At 66.7% G+C, this 19,676-nt stretch overlaps 2 protein-coding genes across 2 annotated transcripts in view; one reads left to right on the top strand and one right to left on the bottom strand.

Moving 5' to 3' along the window:
• The window catches only part of RBM28 (RNA binding motif protein 28), a 93,736-nt gene extending 87,709 nt beyond the window's left edge, over positions 1–6,027 (top strand). Inside the window, exon 20 of the mRNA XM_075747540.1 lies at positions 6,017–6,027. The gene's annotated coding sequence lies outside the window, so the exon portion shown is untranslated. The remainder of the gene's footprint in view (positions 1–6,016) is intronic.
• Positions 1–19,676, bottom strand: part of SND1 (staphylococcal nuclease and tudor domain containing 1) — a 129,489-nt gene that overhangs the window by 55,446 nt on the left and 54,367 nt on the right. Inside the window, exons 12-13 of the mRNA XM_075747331.1 lie at positions 12,310–12,410; positions 868–978 (exon numbers count right to left, since the gene is read on the bottom strand). Of these exons, the coding sequence (XP_075603446.1) occupies positions 868–978; positions 12,310–12,410 (212 nt within the window). The remainder of the gene's footprint in view (positions 1–867; positions 979–12,309; positions 12,411–19,676) is intronic.

Below are 19,676 nucleotides of genomic sequence, written 5' to 3'. Positions count from 1 at the left end.
TGCATCCCTGCCTGCACGTGAGGCGCGGGCAGGCAGCAGAGCCGGCAGGGCTGCCCGCTCAGGCGGCAAACACAGCCCTTTGCGCTGCTCCCAGCTGGCAGAGGAGAAGGCAGGCAGCGCGCCCCTGCCTGCATCAGCGTTTCTGCCGCCTCCGCCGAGGACGCGGCGCGGGGAAGCATCCACACGCATTTTTCTCACCACGATAACCTCAACCTAATTACGGGAGGCCAGAATGTGTCGCAAGTCCTTCGGATCGGCTCGGACGTCACAGGGTTGAAACGCAATTACTTCTCCGGCAGACAGGCCGGGGCAGGAAGGCTGCGGCAGCGCTCTGCCGGGCTCAGTGCCCCGAGGAGCGGAGCAGGGCCCTTTGAACCCCGGCGTGATGCGCGCAATGGGCCGTGAGACTCCAAACAACCTCCCAGGCGTTTTGCAAATGTTATCCGCCTTCGGCTGCCCACCGGCAGCTCCGGCATTAACGCGGAGAACCCGCCACGCAGCGCGACGTTTCCCACTGACTCACCGCGCGCCTGGCCCTCCGCCAGCACCGATGCTGAGCCCGTCTGCGGCACCAGCACCGCGCCGGCAGCGGGGGGGAGCACGCGCAGTCGGGACTTGCTCGGGGAGGGGGGGGTCGGCTGGAGACAAGGCGAGCGGGGACCTTGCAGAGCCTGCGGAGGGGAAGGGATGCTCGCCCCGGGCAGGAGGGATGCGGGGCAGGGAGGCACCCCGAGCAGCGGGGACAGACGGACGGGGACACCACAGGGATGGGACCGGGGGGGATGCGGCGCGGCTCTGCACCTCCCTGCGAGACACCCCGGGCGCTCCGTGGCTGGGGGAGCGCCGCCAGCCCGGCACGGCACTCACCGGGCCTCTGCTGCCAAGAGCTCGTCGTAGTGCGAGGATCTTTGGTCGTCGTCTTGCCGGTAGCGGATGACGGTGGCCAGGCCCTTGCTCACCAGCGCTTCGGCGATGTTGCTGCAAGAGAGAACAGCGGGGGGGGGCTCAGCACCAGTGGGGGTGTGAAGGGACCCGTCTCCCCCAGCACCCACCACTGCCGGACCCCAAGTGTCACGCTGCGCCCTGACGCCGGAGGGGGTCAAACCCGCCGGGGCAGGGGAGGGGAGACCCCCACCCTGTTTCACACCGATGGCCAAGGGAAGGTGCTTGGAGCAACCGCTCGCAATTCACGGGGACTTCGGAGCACGGCCGGGGGGTCCCCGCCTGAGCGTGCAGGGGCCGGGCCGCCACGGTGGGCGATCTCGCGGCAGCACCCCAAAACCCCCACGTCACCCCCAAAACCAGATGGATCAGCATCCCCGCGCCGTGGGAGCCCCCTCCTTGATTTCACCTCCCTATTTTTTACCCCCGCCATCCCCTCATCGGAGAAGGGAGGTCGGCGCCGGCCGGGCTCGGGGGCCGGCTACCAATGGGCGCCGCGTGCCGAGGCGGCGTGGTAGATCAGCTGCCATTACACTCCGCCGCTTTAAACAAATTCATAAATTCGGCTTTGCTGAGCGCATCTGTAATTCCCCTCCAATTACACACGCAGGGCATGGCCCGCTAATTTGCTACTTTAAAAAAAATAATAAAAAAAGCGCATCTATCTATCGATACGTACGGGGGGGGGGCCCGATCCCTACGCAAACCGCGGGAGCACCCCCCGCTCTGGAGAGGGGGAAGGGCAGAGCCATCACGGGGAGCTGAAAATAGGTCTCGCCTCGGAGCAGGGGAGAAAAAACCAGAAGGATTGGTAAACGAGGAAATAAGCTGCAGCAGGAGGCAGCTGCAGAGGTAGCGCTCGAAATGCCAAGCAACCAGGAATAAGCACCTACAGCTATTTCGGGCACGAACAGGAGGCTGTGCCGGGGGGAGGCGAGCGCAGGGCTGGTGGCACCCGCGGTGACCCGACGGCCCCCCCCCCCGTCCCCGACACCGCGGTTTGACCCGCCGGGGGTGTCACGGCACGGGGCTGGGCGCGAGGCTCCGGTCCCAGGGAGCAAAACGGCAAGGGGCGAGCGGTGACCCCGCGAGGGACGAGAGCCCCTCGTGGGGTGACTCGGAGGCGAGAGGCGGCAGCACCCCAAGGACACACACATCTGTAAGACGTGCCCCGGGGGGGCCCCTGCCCGCCAAAGGGCGTCGGCAGGTCCAGGACCCCCCCCCAGCAGCTCTGCTGGTGAGGACAACGTGTCCCTGCTCCCCCGTGCCGGTATGAGCTGCCGAGGTCGGTGCCGGGCGAGCTTTGGTCGGTGCTGGGGTTTGCAGCCCCCCCAGCCGTTTGCAGCCAAGCCGAAACAGCGAGGAGCTGCAGGACGTGGGGGGCAGCCGCAGCCCGGCTCGACACCAAACCGCCCGGGCTGCCAGCGGCACCACACGAGGGACGAGCCGGCGGCGGCTGCCCCCGACGGGAGCCGGACGTGCTCCCAGACGGACGCTGCCACCACGCACACGTCCTTGCCGGTGAGGGATGGGGGGGTCCCAGCTGCCCGCGGCTCCGTGCCACCGTGCTTCCCGCTCTGCCTCTGCGCCGTCCCACGGTCCCGAGCATCACTCGGTGCGCGAGCGGGGACACGCGTCACCGGGAGACTTCTGCCCCAGGAGATGCCGGAGCGAACCCGAGGCCAGAGTCCCCGGTGATGGGCATAGAGGGGAGAGGAGCCCACCCGACCGCTGCCGCAGTGCTGCACCCAGAAACGCCACCTCCATCCCGCCCCCCATGCCGGGGAGCTGCTGCTGCTGCACCCCCAGAGCAGCACCCCCACAGCACGTCCCCAAGCCGACCCACGGCGGGGACGAGCCCCTGAGGGCAATCGCCACCAGCCCCGGGCAGGACGACCCACCCGAGCACGGGCAGAGAGCCTGGGGCACCCCTGCGTGTCCCGTGTCCCCGCCCCAGGGCTCGGGAACAGCGGTGGCTCTGCAGCCCTGATGGGGTTTCCACGCTGATGCAACGCGCGGCTGGATCCGGGCTGGGGGTCCCATCAGCCCCCCCCCCCCAGTTTGCAGCCTCCAGAGGAAGAGGCACCCACCCCCACCTGCCCTGCACCCTGCTCCGGCCGAGCGGCTCCATCCCTACCCATCGCCCCAGCCCAAATTTTGGGGAGGAGAGGAAGCGGGGGCGGCAGGATTCGGGCAGAGCGAAGGAGATTAAAACCCGACGTGGAAAGCACGAGGAAACAACTGTGCTAGCAGGCGTTTCATCTGCTCGCTAAACGGACAATTTTATTCTGCCCCCAGCACTCGTGAAGGGTTGTAATCTTGTTGCCACCTCTGTTTGATGGCTTCATTTATTCAGCAATATCATGGTTATGGCTTTTTATAAGACAAGCAAAATTGCCAGCGTTTGCTCCCACCGCGCTGCCGGGTCTTAAAGGAGCCGGGACGGGCAGGGGGCTGCGCACGGGGAGAGCGGCCGCGTCCCCCCGGCTTCTCGGTCCCCAAGGGGCTCTGCGAGAGGGGACGGAGGCATCTGGCACAAACACCGATTCGGACACCCGCCGTCACCCCCAAAAGGTGCCGGTCCCGGCTGCAGCCACCCCCGAGCCCCCGCCGCGGTGCAGGAGGTGCCCGGTCGGGGGGGGGGACACCCCTCCTCGGTGCCAGCATCGCCTCCCCCGGCGCTGCCCTCCCAGCGTGGGGCCACCGAGCCCCCCCTCCGGCTCTGCCACGGCCCGGCTCCAATTAATGGTTTTGGAGACGATGTTCCCGTGGCTGGGGGGGACTGGGAGCAAACAGGAGGTGCTGGGCGGCCACGGGGCTTGCAGGGATGCCGCAGTGCCCGGCTGCCTCAGTTTCCCCACCCCGAGCAGCCTCTCGGGCTGTGCTGGGACCCTGCCCGGCTCCAGCGCCAGGCACCAGCCGTTCCCTGTGCCATCCGCGGAGCAGAATTAGCCTAACGAGGGGTTATCCAACACCCCCCCCGGCCCCCCCCGCCTGCCCTGGCGCTGCCCACGCTGGGTGCCCAGGCTGGAACCCCGTCAGGGTGTGGGGGAGGCCAGGGAGACCCCCAGGATCTGCCTCCACCCTCATTAACCCGAGACCCCAGATGGGTCTGGCAGGCTCGGAGGCACCCGGGAGCTCTGCCTCGTGGGGTGCTGGGGAGGAGGGAGGCCGCCTGCACCCCACCCGAGGGGCGAGGGCACCCTCCCTGCACCCTGCCCCCCTGTGCAGCGTAAGTCAGGCTCTCACGTTCACCTGCTAGGGGGGAGGACGAGGGGGGACAGACCCCATGGCACCTGTCCCCCAAGGGCCACCAGCCCCCTCCCAACGCACCCACCCAGCCTGGAGCCCTGCATCCCCCTCCCCATCCCATCCCCATCCCATCCCATCCCCATCCCAGTCACATCCCATCCCATCCCCATCCCAGTCACATCCCATCCCCATCCCCATCCCATCCCATCCCATCCCAGCCGCATCCCATCCCCATCCCCATCCCATCCCATCCCATCCCCCTCCCCGTCCCATCCCTATCCCCATCCCATCCCATCCCATCCCCATCCCATCCCCATCCCATCCCCATCCCCATCCCATCCCATCCCCATCCCCATCCCAGCTGCATCCCCCTCCCCATCCCATCCCCATCCCATCCCCATCCCATCCCCATCCCAGCCATCCATGCCCACCCCTGCCCTCTCCCCCAGCGCTTTAATCCCCTCCGCTCCGAGCGGATAAGCAGCTATTCCTGGCACTGGACTCCCGAAGTATCCAATATGCACGAAATCAAAGTTTCCATCATTTCTACCGGTCAAAGGGCAGCGAGCATTAAATCCCAGAATACCGGGATTAATGGATGGATCATTAAAAATCTAATGTTAAACCACCTCTGCACCCAGAGCGCGGGGTGAGCCTGCCGTATATCACAGCCTGATTAGAGGGAAACAAATCCCAGTTTCGGAGCGGGTCAGCTGAGCCTGCGAACGGGGAGAGCTGCGCACACCATGGGGGGGCGGCTGGGAGGTATCGGGGTGATGCCGATGGAGCTTTATTTGGGAAGTTTGGCTAAATTACACAAAGATGAGGTTTTTAAGCGGCATTATGTAAACCTGTGCAATTTCTAATCAAACCCACCGCCCTGAAACAAACGGGCTGGGACAGCCGGGCTGCGCCAGGCACCGATGCCCACTGCCACCCCGGGGCTCGTCTCCCGCATCCACTGCGCCTGCTCCCCAGCACGGGCCGGCCGTCGCAGGGGACCGGAGGTGGGTTGAACCGGTGGCCCCGCATCTCTCCGAACCCTCGCGGGGTGCTCAACGAGCCTCTCCCGGCACGGGAGCCGGCTGGCACGGCACCGGTGTCCCCCCGACACGCCGAGCCCCGCTCCCCGAAGGATGCCAGCTCCTTCTCGGTGAATGCACGAGCAGCTCGGCTCCAGCGAGATAACAGAGGGAGCTTCTCCTCCTCTCCCGGCTTTGACACGCAATCGGTGCCTGCTGCCTGCAGTTCCCTGGCAGCCGTGCAGCATCAGCGAGGCGATCTTCCCACCGCCCCGGTCTGCACCCAGTGGCAGCGAAACGGCGCGGCGGCTTGCTCTTATCCGGCCGAGGAGCTCGCCCCGGGCAAACGTGCAACAACCGGGCTGGATGCGGCCGAGGCTGGAAAGGCGCTCGGTCTGCTCGGCCGCTGCGGGCCGGGGGAAAGGGTCGGTCTCAGAAGAGGGGAACGGCTCAGCCTGGCCCCGGCTGCAGCCCGCAACAGCCACCGGTGCTCTGGGGAGAGGGGAGAGCCCCGAGGAGGACGGGGAGCCTCAGCCCCAGCCACCCCGGCCGCGCCGCCCTCAGCAGCTCCGGCAGCAACAGCACCCCGGCACGGCGCTTTGCCGGCGCCGAGCACAACATCCTTCAACCCCGTGGTGCAACCGGGGAGACATCTCCTCCCCAGGACTGACTGTATTGCACCGAAGCCGGGGGACTCGGCGCCGGCAGCACGCGGTTGCACCGTTTAAGGGTGCGAGTGGCTCAACTCCAAGTCCCCGAGCTCGCAGCCGCCCCGCTCCCCACCCAGCCGGGTCCCTGCCAGCACCCTGCCAGCACCCTGCCAGCGCCAGGGCGGGCGCCGAGCTCTGCCAGCCCTCAGCCAGCGCCCGGCAGCCTGGCAGAGCTCATCCTCCCAGCCAGGCTGGCGGCAGACACCTCCTCCCCGTAGGAGGGAGCAGCTTGCAAAGCAGCAGCGAAATCTGGTCCCTCTCCAGGGGCTGGGGCTGCAAAACCCACCCCAGCTCCTGGGCGCGAGCCCAGCTTTACCCTGGCACCGCAGCCCACGCAGGTAGCTCGCCGCGCACGTGGCTCCGCTGCGAACAGCGCTGGCAGCCGGTCCCCGCTCCGAACCTATGGGACCCCGGGTAGGGGGCAAAGACCCTGCGCGGTGCCGCCGGTTCTCCCGGCACGTCCGGCGACGAAGCCGCCCCTCACCCCGGAAAGCCGGGCTGGGTGTCCTCGCGGAGGGGAAAGCGTGCATCCCACGGGTTTTGGCTGCCGGCCCGCACCCCCGGGGACAGCGGGGACCTGGCGGCGTGGCCACCAGCATCGCCCGGCACCAGCGGTCCCTGGCCTCCTGCCGCTGCCCCCCTCTGCTTTGCAAAGGGGCATTTACCTCCCCGCCGCCCGCACAACAGCCCCCGGCCGGGTCCTCTCCCCATCGCTCGCCGGGTCCTTTCCTGCGCGCTGCACCCGTGCACGGGAGCGCTCTGCAGCGGGTCAGGACCACCGCCCGGCTTTTTGGGCCGGGACAGAGATGCGGGGAGGAACAGCAGCCCCGTGCCCACCGAAGGGCAGAGCCCGGCCCCGCAGAGATGCGTCCGAGGGCTGTTACGGGGCTCGGAGAGACGGGAGTGCGTGTATGGAAATGCACCTCTGACATGTTTGGACACCCAAACCGGGCTTCGGCGAGCTGAGCACCATCCACTGCACTGCAAAAAGCCCTGGGATTGCACCACGCAGGGAAACATCTACAGCCCCCGGTGCCGGGCTCGGAGCATCGCCTCCCTGTGCAGCTCCTGCACAAAACGCTCCCGGGGGCTCGGGTCACGCTCCTCGTGCGGCTGCAGCGGGAACCTGTCCTGCACCCTGAAACAGGAGCCTGTTCCGCAGTGGGTGTCCGTCCTGCACCCTGCAGCGGGAGCCTGTCCCTGGGCAGCCTCGCGTGAGCAGCTCCCTGCCTGCTCCTGCCAGCACCGAGACCTCCCACCCACGGCCGGGGACCTGCGTGACCACGACGCAGCAAAGCCTCCGAGTGCCAGGACCCCGTTCCCAGCGGTGGCACAGAGCAGGATGAGTCCACATCGCTCACCACCTTGGTGAGCCTCCAGCCCCCTTGAAGCCCAACGCTCAGCCAGGGGAAGCAGTGCCACAGATTGCGTTGAAAAAAACCCCAAACCCACCCTCCTCTGCTTCCGTCCCAACGCTCAGCACCTTCCTCGGATGCTCCTACTTCATTCCTGGAAATGGGAGGGAAAAAGTGTCCCCTTGTCACCCTGCCTGGGCCACTGGAGAGGTTGGATGCTCTGAGAGCAGCTGCTGGAGTTTGCAGAGCCATCCCAGCATCACCAAACCCAAAATCCAGAGCCGTGCCCGCATCCCAAGCATCACCAACAACCCCAGCCACGAAATCCTGCAAACCGCCCCTCGCACCAAGGGTTGCAAATTCCCAGGTGAGCGTTTTCGGCTGCAAAGCATCCGTTGCAGTGCACCCTCGATGACTCCCCCCCCTTTCCCGCTGCTAGAAAGAGGACAAGGAAGAAGGGAGCAGGGATAACAGCTTAAAAGAAAAAAATTCCTGACCGCAAATTAAATATCACGCTGCAAACCCTGCTCCTTGCTCCTCTCCCCACACCCCCTGCACGGGGAAAAGGAGGGGAGCAACCGCAGCACACCCCCCCCCCCTGCTTTTCCCGCTTCAAATAAAAGCATCCGGGGAGAGGAGCTGGAGCTGCGGCACAGAGGGAAGATGCATCCCATCCCCCCCCCCCCAGTTAAGCCCAGATTAAAGAATGGGAATATGAAAACGCAGATGAAAAGCTCTTTGCTGTGGAAAAAAATCTTATTAGCCCGTGAAATACAGTTCTTGCTACTGAAAGAACGGCAGAGTGAAAAATGGCTGTTTGCAAACTGCCCCCCCCCCCCCAAAACTAATTTCACAGTTTCTGCCCCCGCCCCGAAAATCCCCAAAGGAAGTTTTTCAGCTGCGGTTTCACCCACCAAAACCTCTCCAGCTCTCGCTGCCTGGCACAGATGGGCGCTGCCAAAACCGGCCCCACACAAGCCCCCCCCCACGCCGTGCCCAGAGGTGGCATCACCAAAACTCGCCATTTGTGCCAATTGGCCCCAAAACGCAGCATCCCAGCCCTGCCGCCTGCACACGGAGAGTACCACACCCCCCCGGCACGGATTTATAGCTCAGGGCCCTCCTCAAATTTGGTTTTAATGATTTTTAATAGCCTTTTCTTCCAAAAACTTGAGCAATTGCGTGTTTGCATCACAGCAGCCTCTGAGTCCCCCCGGGGAAGGGCTGCGGGGACGGGACCCCCGGCTCAAGACCCAGGCAGGGCACGGATGGATCCAGCCCCCCGGAACCCCCAGAGTGGAGGGCTGTTGGTAAGGGACGGCTCGTGGCGCGGCGACAGCCGGCTCTGCCTGCAAACCAGCTGGAGATCCCGGCAAAGGGGGGCCGGGGCCACCCCAGGGGCCACCCCCGCAGCAGCGGCCGGCTCCTGCCAGGCCCGAGAGCCAGCGCTTCCCGCTGATCTGATTTAGCAGCTGCCCGTCACGCGAGGGGACAGGAGGGAGCAGGACACGCCAGCACGGCAGCACGCCCCAGGGCTGCCAGGAGCCACCGGCTCTGCACCGGCGGCTGTGCCGGTCCCCAAGCCGGGGCCGGTGACGGGAGGCTGATTAGGGGGTGCCCGCATGGCGGCAGCCCCTGCTCCCCAGTTACAGCCTCGCTGGCAGGCTGGGGACAGCGTCCCCTTCCTGCACCCCAACGCGTTCCCCGGGAGGGAGCCGGGCTCTCGGCAGAATCCTGGGGAGCACCGAGCCCCACAGCCGGGCACCCCGGGGCTCCCACCCCACCCCACAGCCGGCACCCGCCGTGCCTGCTGCCCACGAGCTGCCGGATGCTGCCGGGTGCCCTGGGATGCCGTGGGATGCTGCTGGATGCCATGGGATGCTGTGGGATGTTATGGGATGCCGCAGGATACTGAGGGATGCTGCTGGATGCCATGGGATGCTGTGGGATGCTGTTTGATGCTGCTGGATGCCGTGCGGCATTGCGGGATGCTGGGGGATGTCATGGGAGGCTGCAGGATGCTGGAGGATGCTGGGGGATGCTGGGGGGTGCTGTGGGATGCTGTGGGATGCTGGGGGATGCTGGAGGATGCTGGGGGATGCTGTGGAATGCTGGAGGATGCTGGGGGATGCTGGGGGATGCTGGAGGATGCTGGGGGATGCTGGGGGATGCTGGGGGATGCTGGAGGATGCTGGAGGATGCTGGGGGATGCTGGGGGATGCTGGGGGATGCTGGAGGATGCTGGGGGATGCTGTGAGATGCTGGGGGGTGCTGGGGGATGCTGGGGGATGCTGGGGGGTGCTGGGGGATGCTGGGGGATGCTGGGGCATGCCACAGGCTTCCCAAAGACCAAAGGCTGGTGTGAACCCAGAGTCCCCACGTGCGGCCACTCCCTCTGGTCGCAGCAGACCTGCCCCATCGTCCCCAGGTCCCTCTGTCACCGCTCTGCAGGTGCCTCCCCATTAATGGTGCCCGGGGTGCATGGGCACCCTCCCAACGGCACCTGTGGTGGGGTGAGCCGTCCCAGTGAGCCCAGACTGGCCCAGGAGTTGCCCACGGGGCTCCCAAAGTCCCGGGAGGTGCCTCTCCGCCAGCCGCAGCCCCTTCTCCCTGTTTTCCGTGTCGGCACGGCTTTGTTGTGACAGCCGAGCACAAACCTCTGACCTTACCTGTGCCCAGCAGGAAAACACGAGCCGGGAGCGGCAGCGCCGGTGAGCGCTGACACGGCACACGGCACACCAGGCGCCGGCAGAGCGGGACCGGGAGGGCTGCGGCACGCGGGCGCTGGGCAGAGCAGCGGCACCGGCATTGCCCAGCCAGGGATCAAGCTGAAAACATCGGGGGGCTGGAAGGGGGAAGCGCGATGGACCCAGTGAGGGCAGCCAGCTCGGAGCCCGTCTGCGGGACACACCGAGTCAGGCACCGCAGCCAGGGGTCGGGCAGGGATACGGGCAGCGATACGGGCAGGGATACGGGCAGGAGACGCTGGGTTTGCGCTCCAGCCCCTCAAGTTCATGGTGCTTTGAGCTGGAAGCGGGGGCTGCCTGCCTGCGGGCAGGGGAGGCAGGGGCCCAGAGCAGCATCACTCTGCTGCCCCCCACAAGCCCCCCCCGGCGCCCCGAGGACAGCGGATGCTGGGGGTGGGTAACGTCCTCCTCTGCCCGCTGCCGAGCGGGGACGTTATCCTCCTGCCGTGCCTGGGGAGGGAGAGGTGCCACCCCAGGGCTGCAGCTGAGGGCTGGCCTGGCTCCCCCCCTGCCAGCGCAAGCAGGGGGCTGCCGGACCGCCGGCTGCCTGCGCCAAGAGCCACAGCATCCAGGCGGGAACCAGGGACCTGAAGGCTCCAGAAGCCCGGCGGGGGGTTGGGTGAGCCCCCTGCCCGGGCTGCCCGTCCCAGCGAGCTGCCGGCGTGCTCAGCCTGCCAAGCAGGCTCAGCCCAGCCCAGATGCCAGGCGGACAAGCCGGGCTTTCTTCCCCGCTCCGTCCCCGGTGCGGCACGGGCCAGACGGCACAGACCCTGCTCTGTTATGGCCACACCTTCGCCGGGGCCGCGGGCAGCCGGGAGCAAGGGGGCTGCCCCACGCCGTTGCACGCTGCAGAGATGCTCCGGCGCTCGCTCCCGGCGCTCGCTCGGCTCGCTCCGCTGACGCCTGATTACGGCAATGAAGTCAACGCGAGCAGTGGCCCTGCAAATTCACATCAGGTTTCCTCCCGAAACAGGGATGCGACTCGGGAGCTATTTGAAAGCAATTTGCAGCCGGAGACACTAAGAGCAGGCGGCAGCGCTCGGCGAAATGCTCCTGAGATGGGAAATTCTGCCTCTCCACCGCGGCACGAGTGCTGCCGGGAGCCTCCCGGGGCTGGCAGCGCCACAGCCGCCGGGCATGGGGAGAGGCCGGTGGGTTTTGCACCGCACGTTCCCCTCCTTGTGCATCGCCAATGAGCCAAGACCTCATCTTCCTGCAAACTGCCCCAAAACCACAACAGCCGGGCTGTCCTCCCCAAAAACTTGCCAAGACCCCCTCAGCGGGAGAATTAGCTCCCCAGGGACATGGTTAAAGCACCACGGAATAAACTGGGTAGATTTAAAGCCGGTGCAGGCAGCGTGGGAGCACAGGGCTGCTCCGCTGGGCTCTTCTGCACCGGGCATCTCCATCCGGAAAAGCCCTTTACGCTCCTGCCGCTGCGGTTTCATCCCGGGAGCAGCATCCCAGCGCAGCCCGGCAGCGAGCGCGGAGCAGCCCCAGCCCCGGCATGGGCAGGGCTGGATCTCCCTTGGGAAATTAAACCCACAAGCATCACCGAAGGTCGCTCCACGAGTGCCTTAATTAGACCGGAGCGGGGTGACAGGGAGCTTTCCGGCTTCCCAAGTGGCACGGAGCTGCGTTCCCCGTGCAGCGCGACGCTCGCAGCTTTCCCAGACCTTGGGTTAAGGGGGAGAAAAGCGCAGCGCTGCAGCACTTTGGTTGCTTTCCAAAATAGCTGCTACAGGGGAAAAAAAAAAAAAAAAAAAAAGCGAGCAAACGGCCTATGACAAATCATCCCTGCGCAGCTCCCAGAGCCGCTGCCATCCTGACGCACGCCTCGTCGGCACAACCTCTCCGTAGGGCCATGGAGGAGCCCGGCACCCCCGTGTCCTGCGGGCGGAAAGCCACCCAACCTGCCCCAGGCACAGAAACCACGGAAAAGGCTGGAGGGGGGGAGCTGCTCTGGCAGAGCCCACACCGGGGAGACGATGTCCCTTGGGAAAGGACAGACATCCCGGGGACATATGGGCGGAGAGAGACGGTTCCTCCAAAGCAAACCACTGGCCACGCTGGGGGGTCCTCCAGCCCGGCACCTCCAAACTGCCAGGGTCAGGGGCAGCAATGGCAGGGGGTGCAGGTCTGCAGGGCTCCGGGCAGAGCGGGACAGCACGTTCCCGCTGTCCGGCTGCCGGCACCGCGCAGCCCCACGGTGAGGATGAGCCACCCTCCGTCCCCAGTGTCCCCACGGAGCGCGGTGCTGGTTCCCCAGGGCCACACTTACATTCCTCCGATGGAGACGGTGGCACACGTGCGCTCGGAGAAGGCGGGCACGGTCTCGGTGGCACTGCTGGCCGGTCGGATGTAGTCCACCGTCACGTTCACCTGGGAACAACAGATGGGCACGGGGTCAGAGCGTCCAGCCAGGGGGTCCCCGCACATCCCATCCTCCCCTCTGCCCAAAAACCCCACCGTCGGCCGGCCGCCCCGAGCCCAGGTGAAGGAGCGTTCTGCCAGCCGGCTGCTGGCACCGACGGTGCTGCCAGCGAAGCAACATCTGAAACGCTGGCCTGTGAGCCAGGGCTGGGCAGGTTCAACCAGGAGCCTCCCAGGGAGGAAAAGCTGCTGCCCCGGGCTCCTGGCACGGGCACTCGCGCTGCCGGGGGTACCCCGGCTCCTGCCAGGCACGGTTGCGAGCTCCCTGCGTGCCGGAGAGCCGCGGCAGGGATCCCGAGCGTGCGGCCAGCCCCGATGCCTCCTGGTTTACGGGTAATCGCATTTTGGCCTCCGGTAGGAGAGCTCCCCTGTACCTGCAGGTAGCTGAAAGCACAGCTCCCTGCTACGCCGTAGCTGTCAGCTGGCATCAGCGTCGCCGGCACCACGCCGCACGGGACACGGAGGCCGGTTTGCAAAACGCTTTGACGAGGCAGGGAGCAGCCCCGGGCGCCCCAGGAACCCGGCCGTGCACCCAGCGCGGAGCCGCGCCGTCCCCGTGTGTGCTGCTGTCCCCAAGCTCCTGCCACCCGCCTGCCCTGGCCGTGCCGGGGACAGGCACCGCCATCGCTCCGGTCCCCCCGCAGACAGCGGCAGCCGTGGCAACCCGGCACATCAGCTATGGGGGGTCGACCTTGTGGGGGGCAGCTTCTGCGGGAAAACTGCATCTCCCACTGCACCAGGGCTCGAGACAAGCCCGGAGGGTGCAGAGATGCACCTGGCTCAGGTCCCTGGTACTGCAGTCCCTGGCCATCCCCCCCCAGCAGCCCCTGGCCATCCCCCCCCAGCAGTCCCTGGCCATCCCCCCCCAGCAGTCCCTGGCCATCCCCCCCCCCAGCAGTCCCTGGCCATCCCCCCCCAGCAGTCCCTGGCCATCCCCCCCCCAGCAGCTCCCAGCCATCCCCCCCCCAGCAGTCCCTGGCCATCCCCCCCCAGCAGCCCCTGGCCATCCCCCCCCAGCAGTCCCTGGCCATCCCCCCCCAGCAGCCCCTGGCCATCCCCCCCCAGCAGCCCCTGGCCATCACAATCAGCGTTTCCACCCTGCACCAGGCCTTCGCGGTCCAGCTGCACCCCCGGGCGGGAGCAGGGAGCCGCACTGCCGTACCCGCCCCCCATCCCCAGCTCTCCCGTCCCCACGAGCAGGACTCGGTGACCAGACCAACGATGGTCACGGGAGGCGGGTGCCAAGCCAGTGCAGCACCAAGGGCTTTGTCCCAGCAGGCTGGAAGAGCCGGCGGGGTCCCCGCCGGAGAGCGGCAGATCCCGGCGGGGTTGGAAAGGCAGCGCCGGGTCCTCGGCATCGCTCCCTTCCCGGCCGCACTGTCCACCCTCCTCCCTGCTCCCGGGATTCGGGCACCCCGGCGTCGGTGCACGTCCTGCAACGCCACCCGAAGCACCGGCCCCTCTCGCAGCTTCGCCCCCAGGTCGGGATACGTGCGGCTGCGGCGCAGGGAGCACCGGGGCTGGAAGCATCGGAAGCACCGGCAGCACCGGCACTCGCCTGCACAGCAACACGGAGCTGCAACTCCCGGCCCCGGCCATGCAATCAAGAGCAGGGAAAAAGAAACCAGAGTTAAAGCCCGAGAGCTTGAACGCTCAACGCGATCCCACATCTGTACGTGCCATTTCTGCGCAAATCCAACCCAATCCCAGCGCCCGGTTTCCCCAGAAAAACACCCTCCTCTCCGCTTCACCAGCGCTTTGGCCAGAGGAGGCTGAGGCTGCCCTGGGCTGGGGTACATGGGGGGACACGGGGGGACACGGGGGGACACGGGGAAGTCCTGGTGCTGCCTCCCGCCACCCCGGCCCAGCCGTGGGGCTGTATTTAGGCACTACGGACTTTTTCCGCGTGTGCCGCCGCAGGGCACCGTGCCCGCCCCACGCCGCTGGCTCTCAGCGCCGGCAGCTTGAGCCGAAGGGAGACAGACAGGCGTCCAGCTCGGCCGTGCGAGGCAGCAGCCGCGAACCCTTCAAACTGTCGACTCTTCCCGAGCCTCGCTTTCTAAATGAGGATAAAAAATGCAAAAAAGGTAGGATTGCCTGACAAACCCCCGCCGTCAGCTCGCTGCCTCGTACAGCCGAGCTAATCAAGGTTTGCAGCAGCCAAAGAGGGGGCTCTGGCAGGAAAGAGCCAATTAGGGGGAGCGGTTACAGCAATTCCTCCCAGCCAAACTATTGTCATAACAACTGTAGGGGAAAAAAAGACAGCGATTACTCCGAGAGGCAGGTTAGGAAATTCAAGCTACTACAGGGCTTTTTAAATGTCATCTGGCTCAGCAGCGAGGCACGGCTCGCTTGGGAAACACCTCGCCCCGGATTAGGCAGAGGGTCTGGCACGAGGCCGGCGGACGCCGGTGTCGGCTGGGGAGGTCACCTGCACCGGGGGGGGGGGCACGGGGCACGCGTGACCCCCCAGCTCGGGCTGGGATCCTGCACTGTCACGGGCTGGGGAGGAGCGAGGGGTCGGGCTGGGTGTCACACCTCAGCCTGCAGCAGGGAAGCGATGCGCCGTGTTGCATCGTGTTGCAAAGCAAGGCGCTGCGCTGCATCGCGTTGCGTTGCGAAGCGGTGCATTGCGTTGCAGCGCATTGTGTTGTGTTGTGAAGCAGTGCGTTGCGTTGGGTTGTGTTGTGAAGCAGTGGATTGCATTGCGTTGCGGTGCGTTGTGTTGTGTTGCGTTGTGAAGTGGTGCATTGTGTTGCATTGCATTGTGTTGCATTGCATTGTGTTGTGTTGCGTTGTGAAGCGGTGCATTGCGTTGCGTTGCGAAGTGGTGCATTGCATTGCGGTGTGTTGCGTTGCGTTGCGAAGCAGTGCATTGCGTTGCGTTGCGTTGCATTGCGTTGCGGTGTGTTGCGTTGCGTTGCATTGCGTTGCGGTGTGTTGCGTTGCGTTGCGAAGCAGTGCATTGCATTGCGGTGTGTTGCGTTGCGTTGCGAAGCAGTGCATTGCGTTGCGTTGCATTGCGTTGCGAAGCAGTGCATTGCGTTGCGTTGCGTTGCATTGCGTTGCGGTGTGTTGCGTTGCGGTGTGTTGCGTTGCGGTGTGTTGCGTTGCGGTGTGTTGCGTTGCAAAGTGCTGCATCCCCTGGACAGATGCAGGCGAGGCTCATTGCAGCGACAGAGCTGGCATGTCCCCCGCTACGTGATGCCAGCGCTGCTGCATCTGACAAGTCGCTAAAGCAAAACTCCCTCCTCCAGGGCGGGCACAAGCAGCCTCGGAGCACCCTGTGGATTCAGCACGAAAGGGCTCAAAACTGCCGTGTCCCCGCCGCCACCACCTCGGGGCCGAGCAGGACCGCGGGGGGCCGGGCTGTGACAGCCCCCTGCCCCCCTCCCCAGCAGCTCAGCCCCAGCAGTGACAGCAAACGCGACGTCCCCCTCGGGGCTGGTGCAGGAGCCGGCCCCACGGATCCACCCAGCGAGACCCACGGCGTGGCACGGTATGGCACGGTACGGCACGGCGCAGCACGGCATGGCGCGGCGCGGTGCCAGCCACGTGCCCTGGTACCCAGGGGCTGCAGGGCAGAGCGGCTCTTGCAGAGCTGGCACCTCGTTCTTGGCACCGCCGAGGACCCGCCAGCGGAGACGCCAGCGCCCGGTCATGCCGAGACGGGCTCAGCTTCCGACACTCCTGTCTCCGCAGGGTGTCTCCTGCTGAGCTCCGGCCACTGTATCTACCCACCTCCCAGGGTGTTCCCAAGATGAAAGGTGCCGTGAAAGCACCCGTGGCACTGTGACCGAACTCCTGGGCACGGGGACGCCGGTACGGTATCAAAGGACCCAAACGGGGCTCCAGCAGCAGCGCGACAGCAGCAAGAGCCAGCTGCAACCCGGGGACTGAACCCTCCCGCCGTTAGCACCTCGGTCCCGCTCCTGCCCCCGCAGCCCCTGGGCTGAGCTGCCCCCCAAATGTCCCCTCCACGGCCAGCTCAGAGCAGCTAGAGGCAGCAAACAGGCAGGAAAGCACACCCGGAGCACGCGTTTTGCTTCCTGATTCCCAGCTCCTCGTGTCCCAGCAGGAAAAGGGCCATTCTGCCGCACCAACCTCTGTACCGTGCCCAGCGCCCGCTGGCAGCAGCTTCCTGCGCTGGCCCTGGGCAGAGACGTGCAAGGAGCACGGCGGGATCCCGCAGGCAGGTTTCTGCCCCCAGCTCAGCTCCCCGCTGTATTTTGCAGCACGTTGATGGAGCTAACGGCACCGCTGACCTGGGAAGGCGGCTTGGTGCACGCAGAGGTGCGCCCGTAATCCCGTGCTTGCACTCGCAGGGTTAACGCTCACCTCGAGCATGTTGTTTTCACCAGTGGAAAGCAACTCCTGAAACCTCTGCACCCCCGGCTTGGGCACCTCCTGCACCCCCTGCACCCCCAGCCCTGGCACCCCCTGCACCCCCAGCCCTGGCTCAGGCACCCCCTGCACCCCCAGCCCTGGCACCCCCTGCACCCCCGGCCCCGGCTCAGGCACCCCCCTGCACCCCCAGCCCAGGCACCTCCTGCACCCCCAGCCCTGGCACCCCCTGCACCCCCAGCCCCGGCTCAGTACCTCCTGCACCCCTAACCCTGGCACCTCCTGCACCCCCAGCCCTGGCACCCCCTGCACCCCCAGCCCTGGCACCCCCTGCACCCCCAGCCCCGGCTCAGGCACCCCCTGCACCCCCAGCCCCGGCTCAGGCACCCCCTGCAGCCGTACACCCAAGCTCGGGGAGCTGCTCGTCCCAGCCCAGCCCCACCTGGTCGCTTTTGGCCGTGGCAGACCCCGACCACCGGCCCAGACGAGCCAGGGGACACTGCGAGCAGCAGCACCCCCCAGCTCTGGGGCTGCGCTCCGGGCTCCTGCAGCCACCCCACAGAGCCGTGCTGCGCCCAGCTTCACCCATCCGCCACCCGAAGCTGGAGGGAAAGGGCCCTGGGGTGCCCCACCGCAGAGCCGGGCTCGTCCGACACCGAGCACCCACGTAAGCACCCGTCAGTGCCACCCCGCAGACCCGCAGCTCGGTCAGCGTTTCACGGGGGTCTAAGAAGCAAAGCGCTTCCCGGGCGCAGAGCACGACGTGCCGAGCTCCCCGCGGCTGCCAGCACTGCCGAAGGGCCGGGAGGGCAGGGGGTGGCCGGCACCGCGGTGGGATGCAGGGTGCCCGGCCGATCGTGCAGGATCCCTGCCTGGGTGCCCCCATCCCTCCTGCACCCATGGGACCCGCAGCGGGCTCTCGCTCCCTCCCAAAGCCAGCCAGCATCGATGGCGGCCGTCTATCGGCGGGTTTCCAAGGTCAGCTGCAGTCAGTGTGAATTAAATCACTCTGCCAGCTCTCCTCCCTGGAGGAGATCCAGCCCGGAGAAGAATGGCACTACAGAGATTCACATGCCTTTGTGCAGCCAACGCGTTCAATGTCACCCGCCCCGGCTCCCCCGCCGCCAGCCGGCACTGCGCCGGACCTGCCAGCCCCTGCCCGTGCTCGCCCATCACCGAGGTGCCCGGCGCCCCGGCGCGGGGTGAGGGCAAAGGATGGCGGAGCCAGGGCTGGCGAGCCACGTCCCCGTCCCCTGTCCCCACGTGGTGCACGCCCCACCACCGGCTCTCGCGCGAAGGTGTGCAGGGAGGACACGGCCCCTGGGAAACGCGCGGCCATCGCTGCCAAAAACCTGCGCCCACACCCATGGCAGCAGCAGGAGGAGGAGGAGGAGGAGGAGGAGGAGGAACAGTGCCCGAGGCGCCAAGCAGCGCATCCCCCGTGGTACGCAGTCCCCAGCACATGGTCACTGGCACGCTGTCCCCAGCATCGTGGTCCCAACGATGTGGTCCCCAGCACGTGGTCCCCAGCATCACAGTCCCAAGGATGTGGTCCCCAGCACATGGTCCTCAGCATCACGGTCCCCAGCACACGGTCCCCAGCATGTGGTCCCCAGCATCACAGTCCCGAGGATGTGGTCCCCAGCACATGGTCCCCAGCTCGCTGGCCAGGCTGGCAGTCGCGGGCAGGTCTTGGGGAGCAGCCCCCCAGCCTCAGGGGTAGGAGGGGGGCAGCCGGCTCCCCTCCACAGCCCCGACACGCGGCACGAGCTCGCAGGGGAGGTAAAAATAGTCCCTGCGAGTTTGTGACGAAGAAGAGCTGGGAGATCCGCAGGCGTTTCAGACAGTAATTATAGCAGAGCAAGTCTGGTCTGCCACCCACCCCTGCCATATGCACCCACTCTGCGCCCACCCGGCGCAGCCTGGCCCCCTCCTCCCTGCTGCGCCCCGTGTCCCCACGGCAGGGACGGTCCCCTCCGAGCCCCCCGGGCCAGGCTGGAGCGAGGGGGGTAGGGAGGGACGTCACCGGCACGGAGCCCACCCCTGCCCTCTCCAAGCTGCGGGCACCAAAACGTGGGTGCTGCCCAGGCAGCCCCCCACCTCTGCCCGTCCCTCCCCGGCAGGATGAGCCCCCCGCCCCTGCAGGGCCAGAGAGCAGCTCCAGGCAGGAGGGGCCCTGCGGACCCCGGGTGGGGGGCACACACCCCTGCTGCAGCTCCAGCCTGGGGAGGGCACCCATGGGTGCAGGCAGACACCCCACTGGAGGATGCTCCGCCGTGGTCGGTGCCATCGCACCGTAACACGCTGCCGCTCCCAGCACCAGCAAGGGCTGTTTGAGGGAGCTGGGGCAGCCCCACGGCCCCCCGTTTTGGCTATTTTATTTCTCCCCTCCCCGGGGACAAGAGCGGGGGCAGCGGGGATGTGGCGGATGCCACCCACAAACTAACGCCACGTACCCCATTTCCACCTCGGAAAGCCCAGGGCCGGCACCGGCGGACTCTACACGCGCCATGCTCCGGCACGTGGCGTCCCCGAGCACAGCGGCGATGGCATCAGCTGACGCAAGAGATGGGGGGGGGACACACGACGGGGCTGGACAGCAGGTCCCACATCCCTGGCCGCTCTGCAGCCCTCCTCCAGCTCTTCCACCCTGCCAGGCAGGAGCCGCGGCCGATCGCTCGCTCGAGCCCAAGCCCTTCCATGCCGACACCGCTCGGTGAGTCCTGAAGGATACCGGAGCCGGCGGGGGCAGCCGGCTGGCCCAAGGCTTGCCCCATCCCTAACAGAGCCCAACGCTTCCTCCGAGACTCGGCAGGACACTAAAGGGATGCTCCAAGCGCCCCGCGGAGCCCAACCGTTGCCGAAAGCGGA

This window comes from Balearica regulorum, chromosome 1, assembly GCF_011004875.1.
Source record: "Balearica regulorum gibbericeps isolate bBalReg1 chromosome 1, bBalReg1.pri, whole genome shotgun sequence".
Classification (NCBI taxonomy): domain Eukaryota; kingdom Metazoa; phylum Chordata; class Aves; order Gruiformes; family Gruidae; genus Balearica; species Balearica regulorum.
This window is presented reverse-complemented; position numbering and strand designations above follow the sequence as displayed.